Source organism: Oncorhynchus nerka, linkage group LG6 (assembly GCF_034236695.1).
Source record: "Oncorhynchus nerka isolate Pitt River linkage group LG6, Oner_Uvic_2.0, whole genome shotgun sequence".
NCBI lineage: Eukaryota > Metazoa > Chordata > Actinopteri > Salmoniformes > Salmonidae > Oncorhynchus > Oncorhynchus nerka.
Window position 1 is genome coordinate 26,311,812 of NC_088401.1, and position 17,521 is coordinate 26,329,332.

The following is a 17,521-nucleotide window of genomic DNA, read 5'->3' on the forward strand; positions in this document are numbered from 1 at the left end:
GTGGTTAGAGGCATCTTTTCAAATTCTCACTACACTGGGCAAGGAAAGTACCAGAACCTTGAACTTTGGCATTGAATGACCTTTGACCTATTTTACAGTATATGAATCGTCAGCACAAGCTGGGCAAAGTACTGCCACTGTTGTCCACCTCAGTTTGCTCTGTTTACAGAATCAACGGCACACTCTGCCAAAGACAAACTGATATAGACACTGTGGATTATGTCAGCAAGTTCACAGTGGTTACAAAATAAATGGAAGATGTGGTGCTGAAGGCTGAACTAATCTGTATACATAGTAGCAACAATGGCTCAGTCATGAAGTGGTAGGCCACACAAGCAACACTTACTACCGAGTTCCAAACTGCCTCGAGGAGCAACGTCAGCACAAGAACTGTCCGTCTGGAGCTTCATGAAATGGGTTTCCATGGCCGAGCAGCCGCACACAAGCCTAAGATGACCATGCGCAATGCCAAGCGTCAGCTGGAGTGGTGCAAAGCTCACCGCCATTGGTCTCTGGAGCAGTGGAAAGGCATTCTCTGGAGTCATGAATCACGCTTCACCATCTGGCAGTCTGATGGACAAATCTGGGTTTGGCAGGTGCCAGGAGAACGTCACCTGCCCAAATGCATAGTGCCAACTGTAAAGTTTGGTGGTGGAGGAATGATGGTCTGCGGCTGTTTTTCATGGTTTGGGCTAGGCCACTTAGTTCCAGTGAAGGGAAATTTTAATGCTACAGCATACATGTAGCATAATGCTACAGCATACAATGACATTCTAGAAGATTCTGTGCTTCCAACTTTCTGGCAACAGTTTGGGGAAGGCCCTTTCCTGTTTCAGCATGACAATGCCCCTGTGCACAAAGCGAGGTTCATACAGAAATATTTTGTTGAGATCGGTGTGGAACAACTTGACTGGCCTGCACAGAGCCCTGACCTCAACCCCATTGAACACCTTTGGGATGAATTGGAAGGCTGACTTCGAGCCAGGCCTAATCGCCCAACATCAGTGCCCGACCCGGCAGCAATGTTCCAACATCTAGTGGAAAGCCTCCCAGAAGTGTCGATGCTGTTATAGCATCAAAGGTGGGACCAACTCCATATTAATGCCCATTATTTTGGAATGAGATGTTCAACGAGCAGGTGTCCACATACTTTTGGTCATGTAGAGTACCTCCATATTATCATTTCAGAGTGAGTAGCAGTAAAATAAAGCCAACTGATAGAATCCGGGCCATGCTGAGGAGCAAGACAGCGTACAGCGAACTCAATCCTGATAAAATTCCAATCCTCGCTGGCACCCAGGGCATTGTGCTCTGCTGCAGAATTCAAAGTAGCTCACATCCGTCATATGATAAGATATGCCAACTGCCAATGAGGTTCTAAGATTTCTCTTTTTCTTTTGCTTAAGCCTGTAGTATTATCCAGCATTGCAGCGTCACATGGTTTATCAGTCTCTCTGTGACTTCCAATAACTTCACAACAAAGTCGACTACAAATGCAAAGTTGCCAATGTCTTTGCAATTGTTACAAACAAGCAAGACTGAGATGACTGCATTCAAATATAAACAGTAGGCTGTAGGCCTATTTCAATCATATTGAAATATATTTTATGTTCAATCGAGTTCTATTTTGCTACTTATAGGCTACTGTCTGTAATTTGTCTCAATATATTTCATGATGTGTAGCCTAACGTGTGCAATGACATGCCAAATCGGTGGTTTAGTGCCTCGATATTTGCAGCTCTCTAGGAGCTGATCCATTGCCAGTATTGTGAAACAATTATAATGTTAAGGAAATCATTTAATGGAGAAGGCTGATCCGAGAGCAGCATTCCCTTTCAAACACGTATGTGTACATTTATTTTGCAACTCTTGTGCACACAACGCGGGCGGTCTGGTTAGCATGTTAGGCTTATGCTTGTTTTAACAATGCATATTTCCTACAACAGCCGAAGACGTAACATTCGTTTCCCAAAACACCACACATCGAGAACAGTTGCTTCGTGCGCCTTTGGAGCATGTGTCGATACTGAGAACAGTTGCTTCGTGCGCCGTTGGAGCATGTGTCGATACTGAGAACAGTTGCTTTGTGAGCCGTTGGAGCATGTGTCGATACTGAGAACAGTTGCTTCGTGTGCCGTTGGAGCATGTGTCGATACTGAGAACAGTTGCTTCGTGAGCCGTTGGAGCATGTGTCGATACTGAGAACAGTTGCTTCGTGAGCCGTTGGAGCATGTGTCGATACTGAGAACAGTTGCTTCGTGAGCCGTTGGAGCATGTGTCGATACTGAGAACAGTTGCTTCGTGCGCCGTTGGAGCATGTGTCGATACTGAGAACAGTTGCTTCGTGAGCCGTTGGAGCATGTGTCGATACTGAGAACAGTTGCTTCGTGAGCCGTTGGAGCATGTGTCGATACTGAGAACAGTTGCTTCGTGCGCCGTTGGAGCATGTGTCGATACTGAGAACAGTTGCTTCGTGTGCCGTTGGAGCATGTGTCGATACTGAGAACAGTTGCTTCGTGAGCCGTTGGAGCATGTGTCGATACTGAGAACAGTTGCTTCGTGCGCCGTTGGAGCATGTGTCGATACTGAGAACAGTTGCTTCCGTTGGAGAACAGTGTTCGTGAGCGTTGGAGCATGTGTCGACTGAGAACAGTTGCTTCGTGAGCCGTTGGAGCATGTGTCGATACCAGTTGGAGCCGTTGGAGCATGTCGATACTGAGAACAGTTGCTTCCGTTGGAGCCTGTTGGAGCAGTGTGTGCGCCGTTGGATGTGTCGATACTGAGAACAGTTGCTTCGTGTGCCGTTGGAGCCTGTGTCGATACTGAGAACAGTTGCTTCGTGCGCCGTTGGAGCATGTGTCGATACTGAGAACAGTTGCTTCGTGCGCCGTTGGAGCATGTGTCGATACTGAGAACAGTTGCTTCGTGCGCCGTTGGAGCATGTGTCGATACTGAGAACAGTTGCTTCGTGTGCCGTTGGAGCATGTGTCGATACTGAGAACAGTTGCTTCGTGCGCCGTTGGAGCATGTGTCGATACTGAGAACAGTTGATTCGTGAGCCGTTGGAGCATGTGTCGATACTGAGAACAGTTGCTTTGTGAGCCGTTGGAGCATGTGTCGATACTGAGAACAGTTGATTCGTGAGCCGTTGGAGCATGTGTCGATACTGAGAAGAGTTGCTTTGTGAGCCGTTGGAGCATGTGTCGATACTGAGAACAGTTGCTTCGTGCGCCGTTGGAGCATGTGTCGATACTGATAGGATCGAAAGAAAGGCAGTGCTGCTCTCGGATCAGCTTTTATAATTAAAATCTTACCATATCATTATTTTGCAAAACTGACAACGGATCAGCTTCTAGAGAAATACAGTACAGTGGCTTCAGAAAGGATTCACACCCCTTGACTTTAGTGCTTTGTTGGAAACAGGATGCATATTTTTGGATATTTGTATTCCATACTGGCTTCTTTCTTTTCACTCTGTCAATTATGTTAGTATTGTGGAGTAACTACAGTGTTGATCCGTCCTCAGTCTTCTCCTTTCACAGCCATTAAACTCTGTAAATGTTTTAAAGTCACCGTTGGCCTCATGATGAAATCCCTGAGCGGTTTCCTTCCTCTCCGGCAACTGAGTTAGGAAGGATGTTTGTGTCTTTGTAGTGACTGGGTGTATGTAATTAATAACTTCACCATGTTCAAAGGCTTGTTAAACAAATTTTTACTCCTGAACTTATGTTTGCTTTCCATAACAAAAGGGTTCACTACTTATTGACTCAAGACGTTTCAGCTTTCCATTTTTTATTAATTTGTAAAGATTTTGAAACATAATTCCACTTTGACATCATTATGTGGTATTGTGTGTAGGCCAGTGACAAAGTGGGCACATGTTAGTCTGAAATGAAATAGAGACAAATTACAGACAGTTTACAAAGTCGCAAAATAAGGAGGACAAAAGAAAACACGAAGCATTTAGCTGTTCTACGAGTGGTCTGAGGCAGGTGTTAGATTACGAGCATTTTCAAGTGCAACGTTATCATAACGATGGTTTTGGTTAACAGCTCGGAGATTTAACGATACTCCTACTAAGGTTCTAACGATGATCTTAGCCGTAAAATGCTTTTTGGAGACCAGGCCCTGGTTTTTAATAAACTATACTCCGTTATTGCACCTGCTGCGACTATGATGGGCGTCAAATTCGAACCACTTCATACCAGGAGCGAGAGGGTTAAAACTGGGAGGGGATCACTCTCTGGAGCCTGACGTATCCAGCACAGTCATTGCAGAACTGGGTTGCAACGTTATTAAAAGCTGCATAATACCGCTGGATCATCGGCGTTGCATGCATTTAAATACAGGCATCCTCCCAGGCCTATTGAAGGCGACTGGAATGCTTTTTCACACCTCTACAACGTTAACAGGAAATTCGGACTTATTTACTTGGTTTCTATATCTGTACAGAGGGCGTTGCAGGAAAGACAGAAAGTGACATGCCCTTCATTCGTAGCCGGACGCGGTTAATTCAGAATGGTGCATTTTAATTTGTGTATCTAGAATACGCGGATTTTGGTATAATTGTTGTGATAACGGCGGATACGACAATATCTATTACAAATCGATCAAAACGGATGCTAAAATGCGAGGTGCCAAGTCGATTTGAGCGGGTGGATGGCCAATCTGATGTTAACAATTGCGTTTCTCCCCGCGACTGCCGCGTTGCTATGCTGTGAAGCTGGTCGGGAAGACCGGGCACTCGAGCCATGCTTCCCGGGGTCGGCGTGTTTGGCACCAGCTTGACTGCGCGTGTGATTATCCCTCTTCTGAAGAACGAAGGATTCGCCGTCAAGGCTCTATGGGGACGGACTCAGGAGGAAGCAGAGGAGTTGGCCAAGGAAATGGATGTACCGTTTTATACCAATAGAATCGACGACGTTTTGCTGCATCAGGATGTGGATTTGGTGTGCATTAACCTGCCTCCACCTTTGACGCGGCAGATTGCTGTCAAAACATTAGGTGAGTCGGGGATGCTGTGACATGAGCTTCCTTGGTGTGATAGCCTATATATGGCGTTTGACTTATTCCCCATTGATTTCACAAGGACAGGTATACAGCTTATTTCAACATTGCTATGTATTATTTTCAATGAACAGACGTAGAGTAAGGTAGGCTATTTGCGGAGAAGTGTATCTGATGTTGCCGACAGCTGTGGCAGTCTCTCCCAATCAGCTGCAATCCAAATGAATGAAAATGAGCAGCCTATACTTCTGTATAATCACTTTAAAATCCCTTACTAATAGGCCAGGGTTCGGGACACAATGTCCGTGCTATCTTAATGACGTCTTCTTCAACATGAACCAGTTGACATTTGGTAAGGCAGGAACTTTTGCAATTGAGTCTACAGTTATTCCATAATTATGACAGAAATGACTGGCTGACTATTTGAGAAGGGTGCAACCTCAGCTGCAATTTGGGGTGTTCCTGTATGTGGGAATTCCTGCATCTGCAGGAACCCCTTTTTATTCTACACTACATGACTGAAAGTATGTGGACACCTGCTTGTCAAACATCTCATTCCAAAATCATGGGCATTAATATGGAGTTGGTCCCCCCTTTGCTGCTAAAACAGCATCCACTTTTCAGGTAAGTCTTTCCACTAGATGTTGGAACATTGCTGCGGGACTTGCTTCCATTTACCGACGAGCGTTAGGGAGGTTGGGCATTGATGTTAGGTGATTCGGCCTGGCTCGCAGTCTGCCTTCCAATTCATTCCAAAGGTGTTCGAAGGGGTTGAGGTCAGGGCTCTGTGCAGGCCAGTCAAGTTCTTCCACACCGATCTCAACAAACCATTTCTGTATGAACCTCGCTTTGTGCATGGGGGCATTGTCATGCTGAAACAGGAAAGGGCCTTCCCCAAACTGTTGCCACAAAGTTGGAAGCACAGTATTGTCTAGAATGTGGTATGCTGTAGCGTTAAGATTTCCCTTCACTGAAACTAAGGGGCCTAGCCCGAACCATGAAAAACAGCCCCAGAACATGTTCCCTCCTCCACCAAACGTTACAGTTGGCACTATACATTGGAGCAGGTAACGTTCTCCTGGCAGCTGCCAAATCTGCCTTTCGTGCACTGTTTTCCTGCAGTTCCGTTAACGACGGCGAGGGCAGGTGTTCGGGCAGGCGGGAGCGAAGGACACTGCGCTAGCTTAACCAGCTAGTCCTAAGGAGGACTCCAGTTCACGGGAGGTGGGGAAGGCTAGCACACAATGTCGCTAGCACACAGTGTCGCTCCCGCCTGCTCTGTACCAGAGTAGCTAGCTGTAAGTGGGGGCGATACTGGTATACCGTGTCCTTCGTCCCAGCCTGTCGGTTACGGTTTTCTATGGTACACAGCAGGCGGGAGGCGGGGGCGAGAACTAGCTAGTTAGCACATGGTGTTGCTCTAGACTCCTGCCTGCTTTACTAGCAAGAGGCGGGGGTAACCAGTAGACCGTGTCCTTTGCCACTGCCTGTCGGGCACTGTTTTCCTGCAGTTCTGTTAAAGACGGTGAGGGCAGGCTGGGGAGGGGGGGGTGTTCATGCAGGAACCAATGGGATACTCGTGGTGGGGGTGTTCCTGTAGATGCCCACAGGCAGGAATGCTCCGAATTGCAGGCTGCAGTTGCACACTATGGGACTATTTGCCTCTAGTCTAGACCATGTGATAATGGATAAATCAGATGGACAGACTGACACATGCAGGTGTCCAGTGACTATGATGAAATAGGAAATAACCCCACGCTGGCCGAGCCAGCAGAGGGCAAAACACATCACTAAGGCAACATCACAGAGAATGATACCCTTAATAAATAAAACCCTCTTAATAAGCCTACTTTCTGCGGTTCTTGGAGCTGTGGCCTTGTTACATAAGTAAAGGCTGAGTATAGTTACATGATGTAGGATTTTAATTTGATCACTCTTTTGTTGGTAAGAGTTTTCTTACATAGTAGGAAATGCAATATTGTAGTGTTTTCAAGGTTTAAAAAGACCTCTAAAGTTTTTAATTTCCACTAACTTTTTTTTTTCTTTTAAATTTTTATTATTATATTTCGTGGTATTCAATTGGTAGTTACATTCTTGTCTCATTGCTGCAACTCCCGTACGGACTCCGGAGAGGCGAAGTCGAGAGCCGTGCGTCCTCCGAAACACAACCCAACCAAGCCGCACTGCTTCTTGACACAATGCCCACTTAACCCGGAAGCCAGCGGCACCAATGTGTCGGAGGAAACACTGTACACCTGGCGACCGTGTCAGCGTGCACTGCGCCCGGCCCGCCACGGAGGTTTCTCGTGCACGATGGGACAAGGACATCCCTGCCGGCCAAACCCTCCCCTAACCCGGATGACACTGGGCCAATTGTGCGCCGCCCCATGGGTCTCCCGGTTGCGGCCGGCTGGGACAGAGCCTGGACTCAAACCCAGGAATCTCTAGTGGCTCAACTAGGACTGCGATGCATTGCCTTATACCACTGCGCAACTCAGGAGGCCACCACTTTAACATTTCAGACATGATTTGCCCTGATATAAAATGTATCAATCATTTTAATCCATATAATAATGAACATTTCCTGTTGCTGCAGGATTATGTCCCTACTGTAGCAAACTGGCTCACATTAAGATCCTACATCTGTAGCTAGCATTAGGGTCAGACTCAGCAGATAGGAAATTATGGACTTTAAGAGGCAGTTTAGCAGAGTTAAACTAGTAGTAATTACAGTCTAACAGTGGCGTTTGGTGCCGTTTTAAGATGAGGGAAGACGAGGTATTTTTTCATGAGCACAGCCTTATTTCTATGAAAGCATATATAGCTAGCTCTCTCTCTTGCTTCTCCTTCATTTTTGAAGAAATGTATTTTTTCAAAACTGTTTAACTATTCTTTCTCTCTCTTTGAATCAAATACTTACCAGATGTTATGCATTGCACTGATATCTAGCTATAACTAATGCCTTCTAGTAAGATTCATTCTCCGATCCTTTGATTGGGTGGACAAAATGTCAGTTCATGCTGCAAGAGTTCTGATAGGTTGTAAGATGTCCTCCGGAAGTTAATTACTGTGTAAATCTATGGAAGGGGGTGAGAACCATGAGCCTTCTAGGATTTGTATTGAAATCAATGTACCCAGAGGAGGACGGAAACTAGCTATCCTCCGGCTACACCATGGTGCTTACCCCACAGAGTGCTTTTGAGGCAACTGTAGACCTTCATTGCAAAACAGTGTGTTTTAGAGGGGTTGGGTTAAATGCGTAAGACACGTTTCAATTGAATGCATTCAGTTGTACAACTGACTAGGGAAAGGGAGATACCTAGTCAGTTGTCCAACTGAAATGTGTCTTACGCATTAACCCAACCCTTCTGAATCAGAGCGGTGCGAGGGGGTTGCCTTAATCAACATCCACGTCTTTGGCGCCTGGGGAACAGTGGGTTAACTGCCTTGTTCAGAATGACAGATTTTTACCTTGTCAGCTCAGAGATTCAAACCAGCAACCTTTCAGTTACTGGCCCAACGCTCTAACCACTAAGCTACCTGCCGCTAGGTATCCCTTTTTCCCTTTCCTTAATCAATTATTTGGTGACGTGAATATTTTATTTTACTAGGCAAGTTAGTTAAGAACAAATTCTTATTTTCAATGACGGCCTAGGAACAGTGGGTTAACTGCCTTGTTCAGGGGCAGAACGACGGGATTCGATCGGTTACAAGGCCAACGCTCTAACCACTAGGCTACCCTGCCGCCCCTATTTAGTATAGTTTTATCTTAAAATGATAGCTTTTTTTAATGTTTCACTATTTTTATTTTTATGAAATCCACTGAGGAGGGTCCTCCCCTTCCTCCTCTGTCCTCTGAGGAGCCTCCACTGCAGTGTCAGATACTACACAGGTATAAGAGCAATGTGAAATGTTGCCCAGATGAGTACTGGCCAGTGTGTGTTCAACCTATGCCCATGTAGCTGATGTGATGTCAACCCTTCCTAACCTGGAAGGCTTGTGCTCACTGTCCAGACCAATGTATTTGTTTATCGTTAATGTGTGAAGATGACATTTTACTTGTCATTTACCTTTCTTTGAACTGCGACCAAAGCAGCAGCAGCAGCTGACAGGAGCACCAGATAGCAGCCTCAAGGACACAGCAGTGGTAGAACTGGGTGGTGGCGTCTCTTCGGTAGAAAATGTTCATTGACCGTAGTAAAAAAAGATTGGACAATTGAAACAGATGTTTCACCGGATGTATAAATCTGAAGCATCCGGTTGTCATTTCCACTCACCACCAAATATGGTGATGAGAGGAGGCCCTGTGGCCGGCAGTGGGAGAAGATGGAGTGAGATGGATTTTGCCCGACATTCTGCAAATTTTCACATTGATGAAACATTTGAGCTCAATACAGTTTTCTGTTCCCAAAACTTGAACCTGTTACGAACAAAGTGGACTCAGTTTTGTAGACTTTACCCTTTGACAAAGTTTTGAAAAAGTGTGTCATTTAGGAGTTCAAGGGCTAATTGAGTTATTGCACACTTAACAGTGTAGGCGTTCCCTACCCTTTTTGTGGTACCTTAAATCGTCATGCTGGCCATGTTAGAAAAGTATAACCAGAGCCTGAAGATATCAACAGTCACTACGCAGCTGAGTAATCAATGTGTCATCATTGTAACTTTTGGAGTGAATTCATTGTACTAATTTGTTAAAGGTGTGCCGATTATGCGTACAATGGTCTTTGTCATAACTTGAACTTTACTCTGGCATGTGTAAATAAAGTTGCCACCAACCGTGACCACTCTGGTGTAAACATGTCATCTAGCTTCTGTTTTGACAGTCTTTCTTAGAGCCCCTTATTACATTTCCCACCCCAGTTTTGTTGGTTTAGGTTAATTTAGTGACAGTGCTAGCAGATGATTGATGAGAGCAAGGCAAGCCTCTTTTTACTCCATGACTGGGCTAATGTGAAATATTAGAAAGTGTGACCACACACCACCTATGATTTTGTTCCATTTATTGCTGTGGTGACTGTCTTCATGTTCCCTCTCCACCTGAACTGAACAGGTACTGACATTTTGAGTTACTTTACATCCTCATTTCTCACTATGATGTCAACCTGGAACGCTGTAGCCCTGCCCCTCCTCGACCAGTTTCCTCCATGTCTCATTGTGTCAAACATTATTTCTGGAACTCTGTCTCTCTCTCTCTCTCTCTCTCTCTCTCTCTCTCTCTCTCTCTCTCTCTGTCATGAGGAGGAGGAGGGTCAAGAGACAGCAGCCCATGATGGCTCAGGAAATGGCTTTGGCCACCAACCCACGCTGGCTTGGAATAGTGGCCGTTGAATGCAAAGCTACTTCCCCTTTTCAGGGTGTGTGACAAGGCAATGCTTATCTCTCTAACACCGGCTTGTTTACCTCGTGCATCGTGTCGATAAGCCCTAATCAGACGATTGCAGAACTGGAATTTGCACTTGGAAGGTATTTGCCGACTGTCTAACCAAAATCATGGATGGGGCCGGCCTGACAATGGACGTTGAACCAAACTAAGGGGACCAGGGTGAAACACTGGCATGAGGCAAGTGATGTTTCCCAAGCAACTGGTATTGTTATGCGGTTTTACCCCTCAGTGTAACAATCTTGGTCACATTACAGCAAACTGGTCTAACCAACAAGGCCACATCTTCAAAAGGAATTTCTCCTTTGTTTTTTCCCCTTCCTCCTTCCTACTATAGCATTACTAAGGCATCTGATGTTGGGAGTCTGAGACATTTCTCAGGGAATTGGCGCGCTGGTTGGGATTAGTAGCTCATCTTACAGTCTTCAGTTAAAGGACTTGCGTTAGCACCTAGAATGTATTGCCCAACAGTGTAAAGTGCATCAGTGTTTAGGCTGTTAAGGATTTAGAAACTCCCTCACTCACTCAAGTTTTACCCAAATTCATTAGCATTTCTTCTGCACTCGAGCCCAAAGAATTTCCATTTGCTGCTGTGCATTCTAGCAAGGAGATGGAGGATAAGATCAGATTGTGTGATGTAGGACAGATGCTAGATGGAATCAGAGACTGGAAGCAAATGTATGTTGAGGAAGAGGTGCTGGTGCACTTTCCCTCCCTTTTGCAGATTTGTCTTGTAGGCGGGAAGAAAATATAGGCGGAAAGACATTTTAAACCTGTTTTGATGCACATTCACCATCTAGCACGTTCATCTGGTGTAGAGCGCGTGTGACACAGGTAGAGCCTTGAGCCTTCCTGTGCAATTCATGAATGAGCACAAAGAATACAAAGCCAAGTAGTGAAACCACCGTGTTGACTTGGTACAATAATTAGCCTACAAATGGCATCTTATCAGTACATTGACCAAAGTATCACCTGTTAATCATTTGGCCTATCTGTCTCTTCTCTCTATGGCATGTCAATCTGTCCGTCTATTTCTAAGTGTCCCTGGTTAGTTTAGACTGCGCACTCCCACTATGAAGTAGTTTCAAAGGAACAGAAACCCTACGGAGACGTGATGGGTGAACTAGTTGGGCCTGGGAGGGAGGAGGAGGTTGACAGACTTCTAGTCTTCTCCATGTCCCATTTTCCTTTGACCTATATGTCGTTATCAAAACGTCACAATACGGTGCAGAGCATTTGATTTGACTCCTGGGGGGGGCAAGGAGACCCACAGCTCTTCTGAAACCATTGACAACTACGTGCTGTTTTCAAGGGATTGTTAAATAAATGTTAGCACTATTTGGTTTTAATATCATCACTTCTCAAAGAGCATAGTCAGAACAACACATTTTCCCATTATTCCACATGTCACTCTATCAGAGTTTACAGCAAGCAACTGCATGCTTTTCATGATCAGTAAACATCAATCGATCATGTAGTTTCAGATACGTGAGGGTAGCCTATCCATTTGGCATGTAGCTAGCTAGCTCAGCAAACATGTCATTTAGCTTCCTTCATCAGAGGTTAGGCTTTTGGAAAGAGCTTGACATCGGCAAGTCCTTGTCCTGGTAAAGTCGGACTACTGTTATCACCACTAGCATGGCAAGCAAATCTAACAATATTTGGATATCGCCATCTGGTTTATCTCCTGAAAGTTAGCTTGTTAACGAGCCATATTGAAGTGATCTGTTATTAGCTAGCTAGCCAATTTGACGTGGTCCATCAATCCATGTATTCCGTCATATCTGTCAGCAGCAATCATGATGAAACAACCTTAAAAACAATGTTGAAAGTGGGATATTGGCTAATTTCGCTAGGTAGACCTACATTGGTTGGAGGACAAAGTACATTAGGTCTACTTACCACTATCTTTAGCCAATTATATGAAGTTTCTACCGATAGCTTGCAAGGTAAACATTATCAGCTAAAAGTAAATCAGCAACACAGGAGGCTGCTGAGGGGAGGAAGGCTCATAATAATGTCCGTAACACAGCAAATGGAATGGCATCAACCACATGGAAACCATTTGTTTGATGTATTTGATACCATTCCACTAATTCCGCTCCAGCCATTACCACAAGCCTGTCCTCCCCAATTAAGGTGCCACCAACCTCCTGTGATCGGCAAATGTGCCCTTCTGCTGCTTGGCAGGCAGAGCCAACAAAGGATGGGAAATGAATCCTAAACCACATACTTGTCAGTTACAGTTCACTTTTTCTTTTTATACCACTCAAATATCCAATTGTAATGAACAAAAATATATACGAAACATGCAACAATTTCATTGGTTGTACTGAGTTACAGTTTATATAAGGAAATCTGTATGTAAATAAATTCAGTAGGCCCTAATCTATGGATTTCACATGACTGGGAATACAGATATGCATCACAGATACTGTACCTTAAAAGAACGGGTCACACAATTGGCCTTAGGATCTTGTCACGGTATTTTTGTTCATTCAAATTGCCATCGATAAAATGCAATTCTGTTCGTTGTCCGTAGCTTATGCCTGCCCATACCATAACCCCACTGCCATAATGTTCACAACGTTGAAGTCAGCAAACCGCTCGCCCACACGACACCATGCACGTGGTCTGTGGTTGTGAGGCCGATTGGATGTACTGCCAAATTCTCTAAAACAACGGAGGCGGCTTATGGTAGAGAAATGAACATTCATTTCTCTGGCAACAGCTCTGGTGTCAGAATGACAATTGCACGGTCCCTCAACTTGAGACGTAACATTGTGTTGTGTGACAAATTTGAACATTTTAGAGTTGCCTTTTATTGTAATGATCATGCTGTTTAGGCGCTTCTTGATATGCCAAACCTGTCAGGTGGATGGATTATCTTGGTGAAGGAGAAATGCTCACTGACAGGGATGTAAACAAATTTGTGCACAACATTTGCGAGAAATTAGGTTTATGTGCATATGACAAAATTCAAGGATCTTTTATCTCAGCTCATGAAACATGGGACCAACACTTTACGTGTTATGTTTATATATTTGTTCAGTGTAATTGTGTCCAATATTGAGAGATCTCGTGAGGCTACCCTCACACATCTGAAATTACATGATCAATTGATGTTGACTGATCATGAGAAGCATGCATTTACTTGCTGTGTAACTGATTACAGAACTAATTTATTTTGCATGGAATAATCAGACATTTGATGTTCTGATCTATGCTCTTCAAGGGGTGATGATATTGCAACCAAATAGTTAACATTTATTTAACAATCGCTTGACAGCGGCACAAAGTTGTCAATGGTTTTAGCGGAGCTGAGGTTTCCTTGCCCGCCAGCAAGAAATCGAACGCTCTGCACCTTATTGTAACATTTGAATGATAACGACCTACTCAGAATTGTCTCATCAGTGCATGCAAAGGAGAAGAGATGAGGAAAGGAGGCCACTTTATTCTATTGAGATGCAGCCTCTGCTCTCTGGCTCAGTGTTGGGGTCTATGATGCAACTGACCTTTGCAGCACCGTGTGAGCCTGCCTGCACTCCTAAGCCTGACCCTGGTTTCAGCGGCCGGGGCTATCGGGTAACAGGTCAGCGTCCTCTGAGACGCACAGACAGACACTTCCTCATCAATAGAAGTCCAAGCGGAGCTACCTGCTAGTGGTGTGCAGCTGTAGTGATTATAAACTGGGTGGTTTGAGCCCTGAATGCTGATTGATTGATAGCTATGGTATATCAGACTGTATACCATGGGTATAACAAAACATTTCTTTTTACTGCCCTGATTACATTGGTAACCAGTTTTTATAATAGCAATAAGGCACCTCGGGGGTATGTGGTATATGGCCAACTGCGTTGTGTCGTGCCTAAAAACAGCCCTTAGCCGTGGTATATTGGCCATATACCACACCCCCTCGGGCCTTATTTCTTAATTATATCCTGTGGAGAGTAGGCCTCCTCTAGCCTAAACACTAGCACTGCCCAGATACTACACTTCCAATACATTTGGTACCTACCAACTCTGCCTGGATTGGATATCATCATGTACCCTGCAGTTACCTCACATGCGTGTAGGTTATGCTAGCTGAAACCGGCTGACCTCTGACACTTTCTGTGGGCTTAAAGCCTTGCAATTGCTCACCCTACTCTGGTGGATATACTACAGCCACCTATCATGCTGTGAAGAAGTCTGAAGGAGGTCTTTCTAGGGAGCTTGGTTATGTGAATGTACTAGAGCAGCCCTCCACAGGGTATCTTCCTCTGAGAGAATGATGATGTCCAAAATGTAATGTGACAAGCCTTCAGGGCACCCAGAACATTGTGGTCTAGATTAACTATTGGTCTTCCACTTCCTTCCATTGCCCTCTGTTCTAGGTCCCTATTGTCAAGACTCAAGCTGTGTGTGTTTGTAGCTTTTTTGGCTCGGTGTTAGCCAGACGTATAGGAGACCGAATGACAGTGCCATTCCCATGATTTTCCTCAATGTCGCTACTTGTTTTTTGGGAGTTTCCCGGCCCTTCATGTTCCATCCTGTTGGACGTCCATTTACATGCTAATAGAAGCTGCAGAGGGAGAGTGGGAGAAAGAGAGAAAGGGCCCTGGTCTTAAGGTCCTGTGAAATTGCCTTTGTTTGCGAACTGAATCGCAGAACAGGAGCTCTTTCAGGATACCTTCTCCCGGTGCTGAAAAGTGAGCGTTCCTCAATTGGGGGGAAGAGTTTACTCTTCGAAGCCCGTCTGTCTCTATGAAATGAGGGTCTGTTCTTTCGCTGCTCTGTGCCTCCACTTGTTGTTTGTTTTAGAAAGTGCCTCAATGGCTACATTTGGCCATGCACCCCACAAACGCAGTGATGTCTGGATGTATAATGACTTTGTTTTGCTGCCTCCATTCCTTACTTCTATTCATGTTGTGACACGCTGCACTAATCGCCAGAAATTGTGCCCGTCATCCAAATATCCATCCAAAAATGTTCTGCAGGATTGCCTTGTTGTTGCCAAATAATGTATCTGCTGACTGTTGTGGGGGCATCTTGATTGATGTTCCTTTGACCAGAAGTGAAGCGTAGGCATTTGCCATAAACCAATCCTTCTAGGTGAGGTTAAACAGGGATAATCTTGTCTACACAAAGTACAGACTTGCAGCTACTGTACCAGTCGGTAAGAAATCAGGGATGATGTCATTTTTCTGCACTGCAAACACTCATAGACACAGAACCTATTGTTTTAAAAAGCCATTTATTGTTGATAGGATCTCTTTTTTTTTTTTTTTTTGCTGATATTATCATTACCAAGGTGGAATCCTCACGTAAGAGATTCCATGCTAGCACAGCAAAAATATTTTCTGACTATCTCCGATTGTTCTGTCAATTCTTACATAGAAAATTCATTGGGATGTTTGACATGCTTTTTCCATTTGTATCACTAACCATTTTTGAGAGAATCATGATGAAATTGGCCATTTTACGGCCCTTTTAAGACCATATGATCTGTGAACTGTACATGATACAGACATCTTGGTGTCATTATACTCCTTGGTGTGCTCTAATATGGAGTATGTCTTGATTCTGAAATAAAAATGTTCACAAATGTATTCAGCATAAATATTAATATCTCAAAAGTACTCTTAGTTTTGGTCATTTTATGATATTGTTTGGAACAATATACTGTACAAGTACATCACATTTCCAGAATGGGCTCTGCTAAATCTAATACATTTTATGAGCACCACCAACACTGTGAATGGGAAAATGGATTCAAATGGGACTTGCTGAATGTGCAATCCCAAAAGGCTGTGATTGGTTAATGACCTATAAAGTCATTTTATATCCATAAACTGGGTGGTTCGAGCCCACAATGCTGATTGGCTGAAAACCGTGGTATGTCAGACCGTATACCATGGGTATGACCTCAAAATATTTTTCCTGTTCTAATTACATTGGTAACCAATTTATAATAGCAATAAGGCACCTCGGGGGTTTGTGGTATATGGTCAATATACCACGGCTAATGGCTGTATCCAGGCACTCCGCATTATGTCGTGCGTAAGAACAGCCATATACCACACCTCCCCGGGCTAAGTATGGGTCATATAATTAAAAAGTATCAGAAAGCCCACTCTGGAAATCTTAACTTGGTTGAAGCATAAATTGTTACAATGTCTAAAAAATAAACAACAAAAAGGGTACTTTTGAAATATTATTATATTTTGATGTTGAACAGATTAATGTGAAAATTTTGATTTCAGAATCCAGATATACTGCATATTTGAGAGCACACTATAAGGAATATAATGACACCAAGATGTTGCCCGTGTCTTGCACGGTTGACAGATCATAGGGTCTTACAGGAGGCATGTATAGGTCTAAAAAGGTCACGTACATCTCATAAATAAAGCATGTCAAACAATGAAGTTAATATGTGCGAATTGCCAGAACAATCTGAGATGCCAAAAATATTTTCGGGCTACGCTGGTGTGGAATCACCCCCAAATGTCTTAAATATCCTTTTTGTGCATTTGCACAGGAGCAGCCACACTTGTGTTTCATAATTGGACAATGGGGAATAGAGACAGGTGGCAGTCCCATGAGGGGAGAGCAGACTGTTCTGGAAGGCCACCAACATTCACCTGCATTCCTAAAGAGCCTTAACATAATATTTGGTCTGACGGTGCGGTACCCCAGTCAGTAACGCGTCTACAGCTGTGTTTTAATGCTTATAGATGGGGTTTGTAACACCATTGAAAGAAGAGTCTTCTTTTAAGACTTACTGTAAGAACAGGAAGGCCATGTTTGTATCAGATCTAGCCGCAGTACATATCTCACTTCCTGTATGAGTGTGTTTTTGTGTGGTCATGCTCTGGTATTTGAGAGAAGTGTGAATTCAAGTGCACCTTTGCAGGGTGTCTTGCTAGCAGCAATGAACAACAGGAAAAAGGAAGTTCCCTGCTATGACAATGCTAATCATGGCCACAGCCTACATACACCATGGGCGGCTGTCGACGAGAGCCTATTCAGGGGGCCACATCCGAAGAACAATGCCTCAGTGCCATACTCAAAAACATCCCTCTTGAGTGATTCGTATTTGCATACCCTGTTCTTGCTACTTGGGACTAGCTGTCCAATTTCTCCACCAAG

At 44.3% G+C, this 17,521-nt stretch overlaps 1 protein-coding gene across 1 annotated transcript in view; it reads left to right on the forward strand.

Annotated features, from left to right (window-relative positions):
• The first annotated feature begins 4,133 nt into the window (after positions 1-4,133).
• Positions 4,134-17,521, forward strand: part of LOC115130249 (glucose-fructose oxidoreductase domain-containing protein 1) — a 45,854-nt gene continuing 32,466 nt past the window's right edge. The window contains exon 1 of the mRNA XM_029661178.2: positions 4,134-5,004. Within this exon, the coding sequence (XP_029517038.1) occupies positions 4,752-5,004 (253 nt within the window). The 5' untranslated portion in view covers positions 4,134-4,751. The remainder of the gene's footprint in view (positions 5,005-17,521) is intronic.